This window comes from Poecile atricapillus, chromosome 6, assembly GCF_030490865.1.
Source record: "Poecile atricapillus isolate bPoeAtr1 chromosome 6, bPoeAtr1.hap1, whole genome shotgun sequence".
Classification (NCBI taxonomy): Eukaryota; Metazoa; Chordata; class Aves; order Passeriformes; family Paridae; genus Poecile; species Poecile atricapillus.
Window position 1 is genome coordinate 28,518,399 of NC_081254.1, and position 12,709 is coordinate 28,531,107.

The 12,709-nt window shown below is 41.0% G+C and overlaps 1 protein-coding gene across 2 annotated transcripts; it reads right to left on the reverse strand.

Annotated features, from left to right (window-relative positions):
* Positions 1-1,084: 1,084 nt before the first annotated feature.
* Positions 1,085-10,770, reverse strand: SMNDC1 (survival motor neuron domain containing 1). Of its 2 annotated transcripts, none has more exons than XM_058842043.1 (6): positions 10,621-10,770; positions 9,863-9,982; positions 6,297-6,439; positions 4,501-4,662; positions 3,556-3,709; positions 1,085-2,808 (listed from the first exon to the last, which is right to left on the reverse strand). In XM_058842043.1, exons 2-6 carry the CDS (start codon positions 9,980-9,982, stop codon positions 2,671-2,673), a joined length of 717 nt encoding a protein of 238 aa, XP_058698026.1. In that variant the 5' UTR covers positions 10,621-10,770; the 3' UTR covers positions 1,085-2,670. The 2 variants fall into 2 exon arrangements, with proteins under 2 accessions (XP_058698026.1, XP_058698027.1); XM_058842044.1 differs by lacking the exon at positions 10,621-10,770 and adding an exon at positions 10,104-10,547.
* Between the last annotated feature and the right edge of the window lie 1,939 nt (positions 10,771-12,709).

Below are 12,709 nucleotides of genomic sequence, written 5' to 3' on the forward strand. Positions count from 1 at the left end.
TGAGAAGGGTGGATGTGTCCTTTGAGGTGTGGGCTGGTACGAGCTGAACACTTGAGTCACACAGTGCTGCTGGCCTGGCTGATGCAGGTTAAAGGCGTGAAATGTCACTTCTTTTGGGAAAGATCTTCAACATTAAACATGCTGTAAAAGCTGTGGGTAGCAATTCATTTTTATCACACTGGAAAAAATCTGCCCCTTGGTTTGTAGTACCCCAATAAGGCCTGGAGCAAGTGGTGGGGTGAGCTGGGTAGTTTGGCCTTTAGCAAGTCATCCAACATCTTGTCTTGCAGACTGCTGTGCTGCAGACATGTGATGAAGCTTTATTTTAATACAGCAAGGATACAGCTTCAGCAAGGATTAATTTTCATCTTGAGGGATGTTTAAGCAAAGCAAAATAAGCTTCAGCAAGGACCATTGCTTGCAGGGGAGGTACACACACCCCTTGTGTTCTGATGACTCACACCATTGCTCTCCAGGACTAGTGAACAAATAAATAGCCCTGGGATGGTTTATTGACTGTATTCATTGCATTAAAGATAAGCAGATGTAGTGCATGTCAGGTATGAATTGAGCCTTCTTTTCCAAAGATTATTTTCTATTAAAAGAACAGGTGGAGTTCAGAATAGGCTTCCGGAAAGCTCCAGTTGTGCCTGCTTTAGCATGCGTCAGTTCTGACTTCAAAATGTTTCTTTTGTATAAATGAAAGGGACAGTGGATCACAGCCACCTGTGAAAGACGACAGGTGACCTTCCTCAGCATAGAGCTGTCAGTATGGCACGACTGGCTCCCAGTTAATGTCACTGCTGGGATGTGTCTCTAGCTGCAGGCTGCAGTACAAACTCCCTTTCTAAACAGCAGATTATTTTACTCTTGAGATGTTTTCTATGCAAAAGAAAACTTAATGCCCCTGGTACCAGTGAAGATGAGGAATTAAGCAACACCTACTTCATCCTGCAACAAGTGTGTTGTATTTCAGAGCCACTTTTGAGTATGATATTCTGTCCAGCAGATTGTGCTGTACTCACCCCTATCCTGATGATTTACTATTATCCTTCCCTTGAATAATTCCACTTCACCAAATATATCCAGCAGATTTTAAACACTTTATTTAATAAAAGTTAAACATACAAAACTGAAATTAACACACTTTGTATTCATAAAAATCACTTTCTCCCAATATAGGGAGAACCTTTTTCTATGTATGGATTCTAAACTACTGCTTGTAGAGTTTAGCTTGAGTTGTGACTCAGGTAACTGATGGACATTTCCACCAATCAGTGCATCAACAATTGCTGACGTGACCTGATCTAGTTAACAAATTACAAAATGAGCTACATTAACATAATATACAGGGAAATAATGGTCAGGGTTAATGGACAAGACACACATTTTATTTAATGGGGGAAATAGCTGATGTACTCTTGTCCATTAACTCAGCCCTAGATTTTACAAAAATAATATCTACATTGTATACAGGGCTACCCATTAACTTCTTTAAACACATTACGGGTTCAGAGGTGGCATCACTACCGTAAGTGCGAGACAAGGAACAGAGGAAAGCAAATCACAGAGAGTACAAAAAAGCAAGAGCTTTTACACGTGGATTCCTGAAGAAAACTGAAGGGGCTCAGCAGCACTGTAATACAGCTGAAGGTACAATGGACACTAGGGCCAGTCAGTTATGTAAGGACAGAAACTCCCAGCTAACCTTTACTCACTCACAATTAACTAAGTGGGATCTAGGCATTTGTATCTGCTGTGCTGTGGTTCTCCTTGTCTGGATGGGTGTCCAGGCACAAGCTGTCACTGCTGTGACTGTACCAACAGGTCTGTGACTGTACCAACACACCTACAATATCTACAAGGGAGGACAGGACAGCTCCTTTCCACAGCACAACTAGTTACACTCCAACTCTGATCCCTGAGGATGGGTGGGGACTCTTTAAGTACAGTTCCTTGTCCTATGGTTTTCTGGTTACATTTCATTAACTTCCTATTATAATTTGATGAGTATTTATAAAACAAAGAAAAACGACTAACAAGAAACAGCATCTCCTCTGCTTAAATTCAAGCGCAAAAAATTTGGACTGGAATTAAGTCAAATTTGTTGTTGCTGAAACATAAGTGATCATCAGTAATAAAGATCCTATCAGCCCTGTTCTGCCCTCATTTACAGCTGTACAAATCAATCTGCAGTGGATTTCTTAGAGAGTTATTTAAACTTCCTTAGCAATTCCATGTGACATGTAAGCTCTCTCCCAGAGCTGCAGCAGCTCTGTAATGCTGAGTGTCACAGAGAGCACCGTGACTACAGAAACCAAGGAGACTTACAGTGCCATTTTTATACCACCACTTTTTATAGAGGGGGAAGAAAAAAAAAAACCTTCACTACTGGTATGACTGAAAGATTCAGAGCTGCAGACAAATACTGCTTTGAAAGTAATAGGCAACAGCAGTTCATGAACATTTACCTGCTACAAAAAGTTTAATGGTTGGGGGGGTTTAAATCAATAGCTGGAGATTTAAGGCTCAAATCAGCTGAAGCCAAAGTGATGGTGACAAAATGGACTACTCACTATGTGCCAACAAATAATTTACTTTTAGAAAAATATAATGATAAAAAGGTAAGTGTAAAGCCCTGCAGAGATGAAGTTCCACCGTTTTCATCTGTTACTGAGGCATCAGATGCCTGACATTATATTTAGAGGTATCTTGATACTGTGTCATAGGTTTGTCTGCAATTCCACATGTTCCAACGCCAACCTTGCCAGTTACGCTCTCAGGGGAAGCAAAAATACTCCTTTTCACCTGGAAAGAAAATGGAAAACACCATTTCTGAATAATTACTAGCTGGATGTTACAAAAAAATAAAAAAAACAAGCAATCATTACCATCTGAAGTGCTTCAACATTCTGAACTTTTGCCCTACAGATGGGCACACTTTCTAACAGCCAGCTCAGCAGTGATGTGTTGTCACTGAGTGAAGCAATGGGGCTGGGAGCTTCTGGTATCTCAGTACTGGATGTGACTGTGGTACTGAGAATCTCAGGTCAAGCCAAATAATGATTAAAATTCACCTCTCATAAGGGCATCTCTAGTTGCTCAAAAGGAAAATTGAAGTTTTACCACTCTGTCTGGCAGCTCTTGGTCAAGCCAAGACAGAAATGGAATAAGAATTTGTACCCTCACTACCTTTCTTGCCCTGCACTTGCTGTTCCAAGGCACGTCCTCAGCACTGTGTCTGCTGGGTCACAAACACAACAAGAAGCCAGATTTGGAGGTTCAGAGGGGCCCTCAGGTCCTTGGCTCCAACAAACACCAGCTGGCAACTGATGCAAGCCCAGCTCTCCCAGCCAAGTGCAAGCTCACTCTCTTAGGAGCAGCAAAACAATCCAGTAAACCAGGCATCTGAAGTGCACAAAATACCAAAATGCACACTTCAGAATCCCAAAGACACCATGTTGCATCCCTTTAAGCATCTCTTTCTCTCTCCCAAGGTATTGCACAGAAGTCTATGCCCTGTTGCTACTCACATACTGACAAAAGTAAACAAACCTGGCCTTTTTTGTTTTTAGAATAGGCTCTGTTGTTAAACTGTTGCCACTTGACTTTCTGGTCCTCTCGTTCCTGTTCAAGTTCTTTAATTCTCTGAGCTTTTTTCAAAGCTTTCTTCTTTTTATACTCTCGTTGCTGGGCTATCATCTCTTTTCTGGAAAAAAAGGAGAAGAACAAAAAACAAACCCCATATTTTATGTTTGTGCCTCTTCCAGTAACAAACTAAAATCTGCCTGTAAAACAGACATGCACATTAGTTTTCCAGAAGTAAAATACAGAAATAAAGCTTGCAAATATTCACCATTTCTAAGAGGTAAAAAAAAAACCCAAAACCTAAAAATCCAAACCAAATCTTTCCATTAATAAGCATTACCTTAATTATGTATTTGGCATAACAACAACCACCAGCACCCCTGAGAAGCCCATGCCAAACACAGCAACTCATGGGACTGGATGCAATTCATTTCTAAATGAAAAGGGACCTATCAGCACTACTCCATTTCAGAAACATCTTGGGTTTGGAAAATGTAAATAACCCACTGGAGTGAAAAGCCCAAACTTTTCTGGAGGTCTGCAGAACTCTGATGCTACCAATTATTGGACAGGGATGGAAGGAAAAGGACAAAGTTTACTTTGAAGATATGTAAGTTGAAGGAGTCAATCTATGCCACAATGCAGCATCCTCAGAACAACCTTTTAGAGAAGGGATCATTGGCTGTAACAAACTCCAAAGAATCATACCATATTTTTTTTTTTCTCAAGTAAAAAGAAAATTTTCAACCCTTACAAATACCTTCCTGTGTTAGATACAGCAGGATATTATGTAAATGTAAATCTAAAACAAAAACACACCTATTTCATTAACCAATTTTTATAGCTGAGGGAGAAAGAAAAAACAACCAACCCACAAAGCAGCATTCAGACTTCTGTCTGTGTATTACTTACTTGGACATGGGTTTGTTGCCACTGTCCTCTTTTGCTTTCCTTCCCTCTTCCACAGGCTTCAGGTTGAACAGAGGTGTGACTTCAGCATTGCCATATCCAGCAAATGTAACCGCAGCTGTTCCATTCTCCTCATCTATTTCTTCAATCTCAGCTTCGTAACACCTGTAAAGATATCATGGCTGTAAGCATGTGAGTAAAGCTTTAATACTCAGCCCTTCAACACTTACATCAGCCAGCTAATGCCACTAAGTGAAAAATTTGCAGATACCAGCCTTCATTTTCAGAGGCAATACACAAATCAAAACAAGAGCTTCTTGTCTTAAGGTCAAAGGGACACAGGCACAAAGACTGGAATCTGCTGTATTTTACCTTTAGTTTCAACAAGCAATGCCCTCACAGCTATCACAACTAATGATTAGTGATGGGGCCAATCTAATCAGCTATCCTGATTTGGTTTTAGTTCTGACAGGACATAGGATAAAAAAAGAAAAAAATACTGCATTCACAGAATTAATTGAGGACTTTTAGAAAATGTCAGCACAGAAGTGCAAAGCTTTGGCTGCATTTTTCTCCATAGGACAAAGCATTAAGAAAAATAACTTTTTCTAACTTCAGGGCAAAAGGATGTATCTAGAGCAAACAGAGGAAAAAAAATGAAATGTTTCACAGACAATATTCCAATTAACATTTACTAAATTAGTTTATTGTGTGTTTGCAGTGGGCCAACATCTTGAGCTGAGTTAGGTGAAAACATGAGAACTCAAAAGTCTGGCTAGCTCTTTATGAAACTGCTCACTTAAGAAATGCTGCAACAGAAGGGTTCTCTAAAAAAAGCAGAACAATTAAGTCCAATAAGATGCACTTCAGTGAACAGTCTGACACACTCTTCCCCAAGCTCTGATCCTGTAACCATGGGATCACACCAAAAAGAATGACCCAATGGTGACCTAAGACTAAGAAATTAAATTTCTAAGTTCTGACACAAAAACATTTTACTCAATAAACAGAAGAACTGTTCACTTTTAGATTAGTTTTCTACTTAAGACATCAACAGCTATACCAAAATATTTACATAGTTACTGCATTGTTAAGCACATTCATGGAATAACAGAGCCTCTCTCAAAGTGGTAACAAGTGGGATATTGGTTGTGCATAAAGTTATTTTTTTAAAGCTGCAACAGTTACATGATTGCAGTATGAAAAGTAACTTCTACATGTTTATTTCAAAGTTTATGGAGTGAGAATTACCTGCTTGGGTTCCCAGAACTACACAGGCTAACACATAGGAGACTAAACCCAAAATGTTGATTTATTCTATAGTTACATTGCATAGTTATGTTATAGCCAAATCCAGCATTTTCAATTAAAAATTTAAAATTAATTTCCAATTAGAGGCCCAAACTAAGATACAGCAAGAAATTTTCTTCAAAGTAATCAATGACATGTATATGAATGCAAAGATAAATTATGAACTACACATCCCAAAAGCTTTACAAAAGACTGTCCTAACTGACCAGTTCTTTCAATCTGCCATTTATTACATCAGCAAATGGTAATTTACAAAAGCTACCCTACTTTTATATGGTTAGTGACAAAAAGCCCATTTTTATAAAATACCTCCCATTTCTCTGCTATTTAAAATACAGACCTTTAATAAACAGTTCAAGAACACTTAATACCACATTTATTTCCTAAGTTCTTTTTGCCTTTAGTCACCCTGGTGAATTCAAACTGAATGAAAGTCTCTTACCATTGAACTATTTCATGTAACTGTTAGAGAAGTTTTCTACACTTACTGTCCATCCTCACTCCATATGGCCATACACCTATCCCCAACCTTCCATGAGTGACTGGGCAGGGCGGACGCGGAACTGTCAGAACTTGCAAGAGTTTCCGAAGGTTGTGTTGAAAGGAGATCTTTGGTTAACTCTATGACTTCCTATAAAAGACAAAAGCCCACAAAGAATAATTTTTCAAATTCCTCTTACCAAGCATATTTTTACCCCAAGCTTACTGCTTTTGGTTTGGCTTTTAAATTACTGTATTATATTCATTGTTGACATGTGAATTACAGTCACTTTGGTTTTTTAATAATTTAATTAATCTCATTAATTGAAATCATAGATAAAAATAGGTATGGTCCTCACTGCACTGCTGTAAAGCTGCCCACGCCCTCCTCAAATTTTCAAAAAATAGCCTATTATTTTTTATGGCATTTCTCTCGTTAGCTGAACTGTAGTATCCAGAGTCAGCATGGCAGAGCACTCTCCAAGCTGTGAAGTCCTCTCATTTTGTTGGAAAGCATCCCGGTGCACACTAAAGAACTGATTTCCTTAAGTCATTTTGATAGAAGTGCTTGTTTTTTCCTAAATTCCCTGACTTTGAGATTTTAGGTCAGGCCTACCCTTGCTAATCCAAGATGACAAAGTAACAAAGTTTCGCAGTTCCTTTACACATTATTCATTTGCAGGCAGGAGCTTGCAAAAATCTCTCTGAATTTCCTGTAAACGTTACATTAAATAATGACTAAGCAATAAAGACCTCTTTCACTAGCACCAACAGTCAAAGGAGACAGCACCTAAAGGGCCATGTAAACTTTCTGTATAATACAAAGGAACTTAGCCAGCCCTAAAGAAGAAAAATTTTTCAGTTCTTTGAGTACCTCAGCACAAACCACTGTCACTCTCCTAACAAACAGTAAACATTTAAGTCAGAGGAGGGTGACAGACAGTGTTCAATTGAGGCTTGGTGGTGCCTGAACTTTTCCCCCTGTTTCACATCTTACTTCAGCTACGGGCATAGAAAGCTCAGGAAAACGTGGTAAAGGAGCTGTTCATCATCCCTTAAGAACCTAAAAGATTGTAAGCACTTCCCAAGTAAGTTCATATAACAAACTTACATGCACTTTTATCTGATAAACTATACAACTAGCATCAATAGCCTAACAGTTTCTGTTGTAGCATGTTAATGTCTGAATTTCCAACAGCTAATAGAAGTTTTGCTCTTTGCTTTGGAGGAGCTGCTGGTTAGTAAGTACTCCAGTGAGCACAATCAGTAGCAACTGTGAGCATAGGAACACACAATTACTTCTACCACTTAGCTCACCATTTTCCTAATACCACAGCTGAAGCACAACAGATTTTGCTAATCAAGTTACCTAATTTGAAAGCATACAGCATTAGCCTAATTTTCACTCCCAGGTGCAAAATCCTAAACTGTTCCTCAATATACAGGTAGCTGTATTCTGAAAATCCAGGAAGCACCATGGCTTAAGACAAGTATCCCTCTCAGTAGGTCAAATACATCACATCAGGCACAAGCCACTCCTGAAAACAAGTGTTTCAGGTATTGCAACTACCAGTAACACCAAACTGTTGGCTAATTCTTGCCTCAAAGATGGCTTATTCTAGAACTTGGATGTGAATTGTTTCAGGCAAGTCTACCAAGAATCCTCTGAATTTAATAATGCCCCTTACACACCAGACTATTAAAATAACCAAATTTTTGGTAAAAAAAAATCTTCATCTGATATCCACATACCATAGTGCCCAGCTGACAAGATAGAGATTAATTTTATTGCAAGCCATGAGACAGTCTCAAATCTTTAAGAAAAGACATCATTCCAAGAAAATTTCTGAGCAGGACTTGGACTACCACAGCAGCTCAGTACAGCCAAACAGGTTGAACAACATGGCTTGGTGCCACATCCCCGTGATAAGGAGGTGTGACCCATAGGGAATACTACTTAGTTTGCCAAGATTTTCCCTGACCAACTGGTCTTCACAAAGCCAGAGAGCTCTATATTCCAAAGCACAACACCCACAGATCTCATCTCCAGTTACAGAAGATGACAGCTGCCATCAATCCTGGAAAAGGCAAGTTTGGTTCTTGGCTGCACAGACACTGTCCTAGAAATGCTTTGGTGAATGGAAAGTGAAAAGCTAAGTACTTCTAACAGTTTCTTCTAATATTTAATATTGCTACTCAAGAATAATCTAAGCATACAAGATGCATCAGGATTTATAATAGGAAAAAGATGTTTCAATTACACAGTAACCATCTTTTTGAACAGACAAAAAGCTGTTTAGTAGGGACACTGACGCATCAAACCCACTTTTACAGTTGTTTGCTTAGTTGGCATATATCAAGTCTGCAAAACATTGTCATTTTCAAGGTGGAACATACGGATAGCAAACCTTTTGGGGACGAAAGTGTAAAGATCTTCCCCATTCTGTGCAGAAAGCTTTTATTAAAAAGTTTGCAAGTTGTCCTTTCACATCAATGATCTCTGCATATCAAAGCCGAGGTCGTGTTGGTATCGGAAATATCATCCCATATGGGTTTTGCTGTGCATTTTAAAAATATAAAAATATACACATGCTTTTAACAGTGTACAACAGAGCACATTCAGATGATCTATAAAGTGCCTTGTGGGCACAAAACCTTTGCAGTTTAAAAGGATCTAAAGATCGCTGTTTGGAGGCACCACTTGTGTTTTGGTTTTGAAGCCCAAAAACAGTTATTTCCATACAGAGCAGTGGTCACTGAACCTTGCACTGGGTAGTTTTATATATTTTTACACCTGATGGCTAAAGCAATCCACAACAGAAATGAAGCAGCATCTTGCACTCTCAGGACGGATTTTAACAGCACTGCTGGGATTTGCTATATGCCAATGTGTCTTCATATGCATAAGAATCTAAAAGACCACTCATGCATTTAAAATTATGCTGGTGGCCTTCCTGTCACTAAACCACATTCCAAGGACCAGAAATGGGTTTCTGCTGTTAGGAATACATTATGCTCTTGTGACAAGTGAAATACACAACTCTTTTCCTTTCTTATACAGAAACAAAATCAAGACTTAGATGCACAAGGAATACAGAACTACGCTCCAAAGCTTTTAACACTGCAAATGCATTTAATGAGCAAGCAGGTTCTGGATCAAGTTATATGAGAACTCAATCAAATGGTAATCCAAACCATCAGGCTTCAGCATTTGTAAAAGCAACAGAAAAATAATGATTTTGAGAAATGCTTCAGGGAAAAAAAATTAAAATCCATCACATAGTAAAGACAGCACTGGCATATCTTTCACCTCTCCAGCCAAAGATTATAGTAAAAGAGTTAGCTGTATAAATTAGTACATCTTTTTTACCCATCCAAAAAAAAAAAAAAAAAAAAAATTAAAATAGGCTATTCCTTGGGTTTTTCCAAACTAAGCCTACCATGACTATATCAAACTATGTGGAATGAAAGTAACTAACCCAGTAAATGTCTATTTTTGTTGTAGGACGAAAATTTAGGAAAGATAAAACACTTTTAAGAGACCTTGACGTTTCACCTACCCTCAAGCTCTCACCTGTAAGTCTTTCTTCAGTTTCAGTAAATCCTCATTGTCTGCATTGCCAGATAAGGCAGCCTCGACTTGCTGAAGCTGAGCTTTGTAGCTGGCCAACTGCTTAGCAAGGTCTTCTGACATCTGCGAGGAACACACACATACAAACCCCACATCAAAACAACAGCCTTGCTGCTTTTTAATCACACCTTGTGGTCCAAGTGAGGTGATAGAACAACAACAACAAAAATAAGGTGTTACTAACATGCTAGAAACACAGCTCATTAAGTTTCAATGATGAGTATTTGTTCAGTAATTTGACTATAGATACCCGCTCATTTAATTTTTGTGCAGTTCCGGCTGCTCTCAGGAGACTTCTGAAGAATAGAAGGCTTAAACACGTGCGGTTTAAACAGTGTACGGGGTACACGCACAGCTTACAGCGTGTGAGCAGCGGGGCCTTGAGCGAACCTCGCAACTCCCCGGCTCTTTAGAAAATGAATGCGGGTCCCCAGCAAACCCCGCGCACTGCGGTGTGTGGCCTCCGGGTACCGCACACCGCGAGCCTCAGCACCGAAATCCTCCGAGGCACCCGGGAACCGGCGCCTCCCGGGGCTCCCCGTGGGCTCGGAGCGGGCGGAGCAGCGCGGGAGAAGAGACGGGCCTGGGAAGGGCCCGCACTAGCGGGCAGGCCCAGGCCGGGCCCAGCCCAGGCCCCGGCTCGCTGAGAGCGGGCAGGGGCTCAGCGCGCGGGGCCGGTGGGGCCCATCCGGCGGTCTCACCTCGGCGGTACGGAGTGCGGGCCGTGCCCGGGCCGGGGGCTCCGCTCCGGGGTCCCGTCAGGCCGCGGCCGCTGCGCTCCGGCTCCTTCCGCTGCCGCAGCCGGGAGTGGGGGGGGGCGCCAGGGGGCGGGGCCTCGGCCGGCGCGCGCCGGCGCTCGCGAGAGCGGTCACGTGTTCTACCGGCCCGCGAGAGCGTCACGCGGCCCGCGGGTCACGTGGCAGGCCGCCCCGCCCACACCCCCGAGAGGGGGCGGGGCCGCGGCTGAGGGGCCGGGACGGGCCCCGGGCCGGGATTTCAGAATTCCTTCCCAGCCGAGCCGTGCTGGGACTCTTAGCTCGAGAACGATGTCACATTTGTGCTGTCGGAGCACACACTGCTGGAGGGGACCGGGGGACCTGCCTGGACCCACAGGGTTTGCTCACTCACGTCCTTGTCCCTGACAGTATCAACTACAGCAACACCCTCTGACATTTACATGATCATCAGAACCATGCCAAACTTACTGCCGAACAATTTAGAAGAGAGTAAATTTCAATATTCGTCCTGCAACAGGAGAGGAAACTGAAGGGAAAAGCTCAGTGGCTTCTTCAAGCCTGTCGCAGGAAGAAATACGTATTTCTGGTGGAAAGCCAGTGATTAATTTAGCTGTGAGCCAGCCAAATTAAGCAGATGCCCCAAAATTTTCATCATATTAACAAGAGTATCGGTGTCTCCTGCAAACATCCTGTCCCTCATGGTCACAGGCACATGGTGCTGCACAGGAAGCTGACTTCACTCATTGGCTTTGTTTATGTATTATGAGGAAAATATATCCACTGTGTTCTATGACACTTGATGTATGTCCTCAGAGGATATCCCGACCTGCAATGAAACACATTTCTGTACCTTGATGTATGATTTGATAATTAAAATACAGAAATTACTGGACACTGTTCAGAGGCGATTGATGAGACAAAGTGTAACACTGAAAATAGCAACAGCAACTTTTTGGTATTTTCATTATTATGCAATAATAAACTAGAAATAGCTAAGGAAACGTTTTCTGATAAAACTTTGTGGACAGATCAGCAACTGCTGAAACACATACAAATTTTTCGATACAGATCAATCCTAATGACTTTGTGAACATCTATCAGTTAGAATGGGCATTAGTACAATCAGTTTCAACTTCACATTTCAGGACAAGAAATCTATGCTGTATCTGTAGGATCGAAGTGACAGAGAGGGACTGAGAAGACATCCACAATCCAGCTATCTCCAAAGGCAGCAATAGCAAAAAGGAGAACACTTCTGTGGTTCCATCAAAAGGAGCAAGCATAAAGAAACATTTTTTTTCTATAAAAGGTTTGATGAGAGTTTGTATTGAAATATTGAAGTAATTTTATGGTTATATATATATGGTTATATATATGGTTATATAGTCAAGCATGTAGTTTATAATAGAGTATGGAGTTTTATGGGGTCTGCAGACATCTAAAAAGAGGCACCAACATTATAATCTATATATATTATATATAGGAAGACCAGCCAGATCTTGAAATGTCTGATCTTTAATTCCTACAAATTGAAAATTCTCATTAATTGCATCCTTAAAACTGGATTTATCTTCACCCAAAAATAGAGACCTTTTTTCTCTGTTTGACTAGAGAAGCTCTTTTATACTATATTGAGGAAAAGCAGTGTAAGGAGGACATCTTCATGCGGTCTTACAGATTACATTTTTTTAGAAATATGTTTTACAGTTCATTAAATGTTGTTGCTTGAATGGATGTACATAGTAGCACATTAGCATTACTTATAGCAATATATATAACTTAGCAACAGAAAAAAGGCAACTTATTTGGCTTTTACCAAAGACAAACTCTGTTGCCATTAGCATTGGGGCTTTCAGCTGCGATTCCTAGTGGGAAGCTGTCCGACTGACCTGACTGTACTTGCGGAACACCGAGGTAAAATGGGGCTAACTGGAGCCTTTGTGGCCGTGCTGTGGCAGCGGGGAGCGGCCGGGTGGTGGCCGGGAATGTCACAGCCGGGTGGGAAGATGAGGTTTGCAGTACCGGGGGTCGCTGAGCATCCCTTGGAAGGGGC

Excerpts from the sequence above, each read along its gene's own strand:
- SMNDC1 (XM_058842043.1), bottom strand. The coding sequence starts at position 9,982 with ATGTCAGAAGACCTTGCTAAGCAGTTGGCCAGCTACAAAGCTCAGCTT. Across the intron at positions 6,440-9,862 it reads AACTGAAGAAAGACTTACAG|GAAGTCATAGAGTTAACCAA; the intron begins GTGAGAGCTTGA and ends TGTCTTTTATAG. Across the intron at positions 4,663-6,296 it reads ATATGGAGTGAGGATGGACA|GTGTTACGAAGCTGAGATTG; the intron begins GTAAGTGTAGAA and ends ATATCTTTACAG.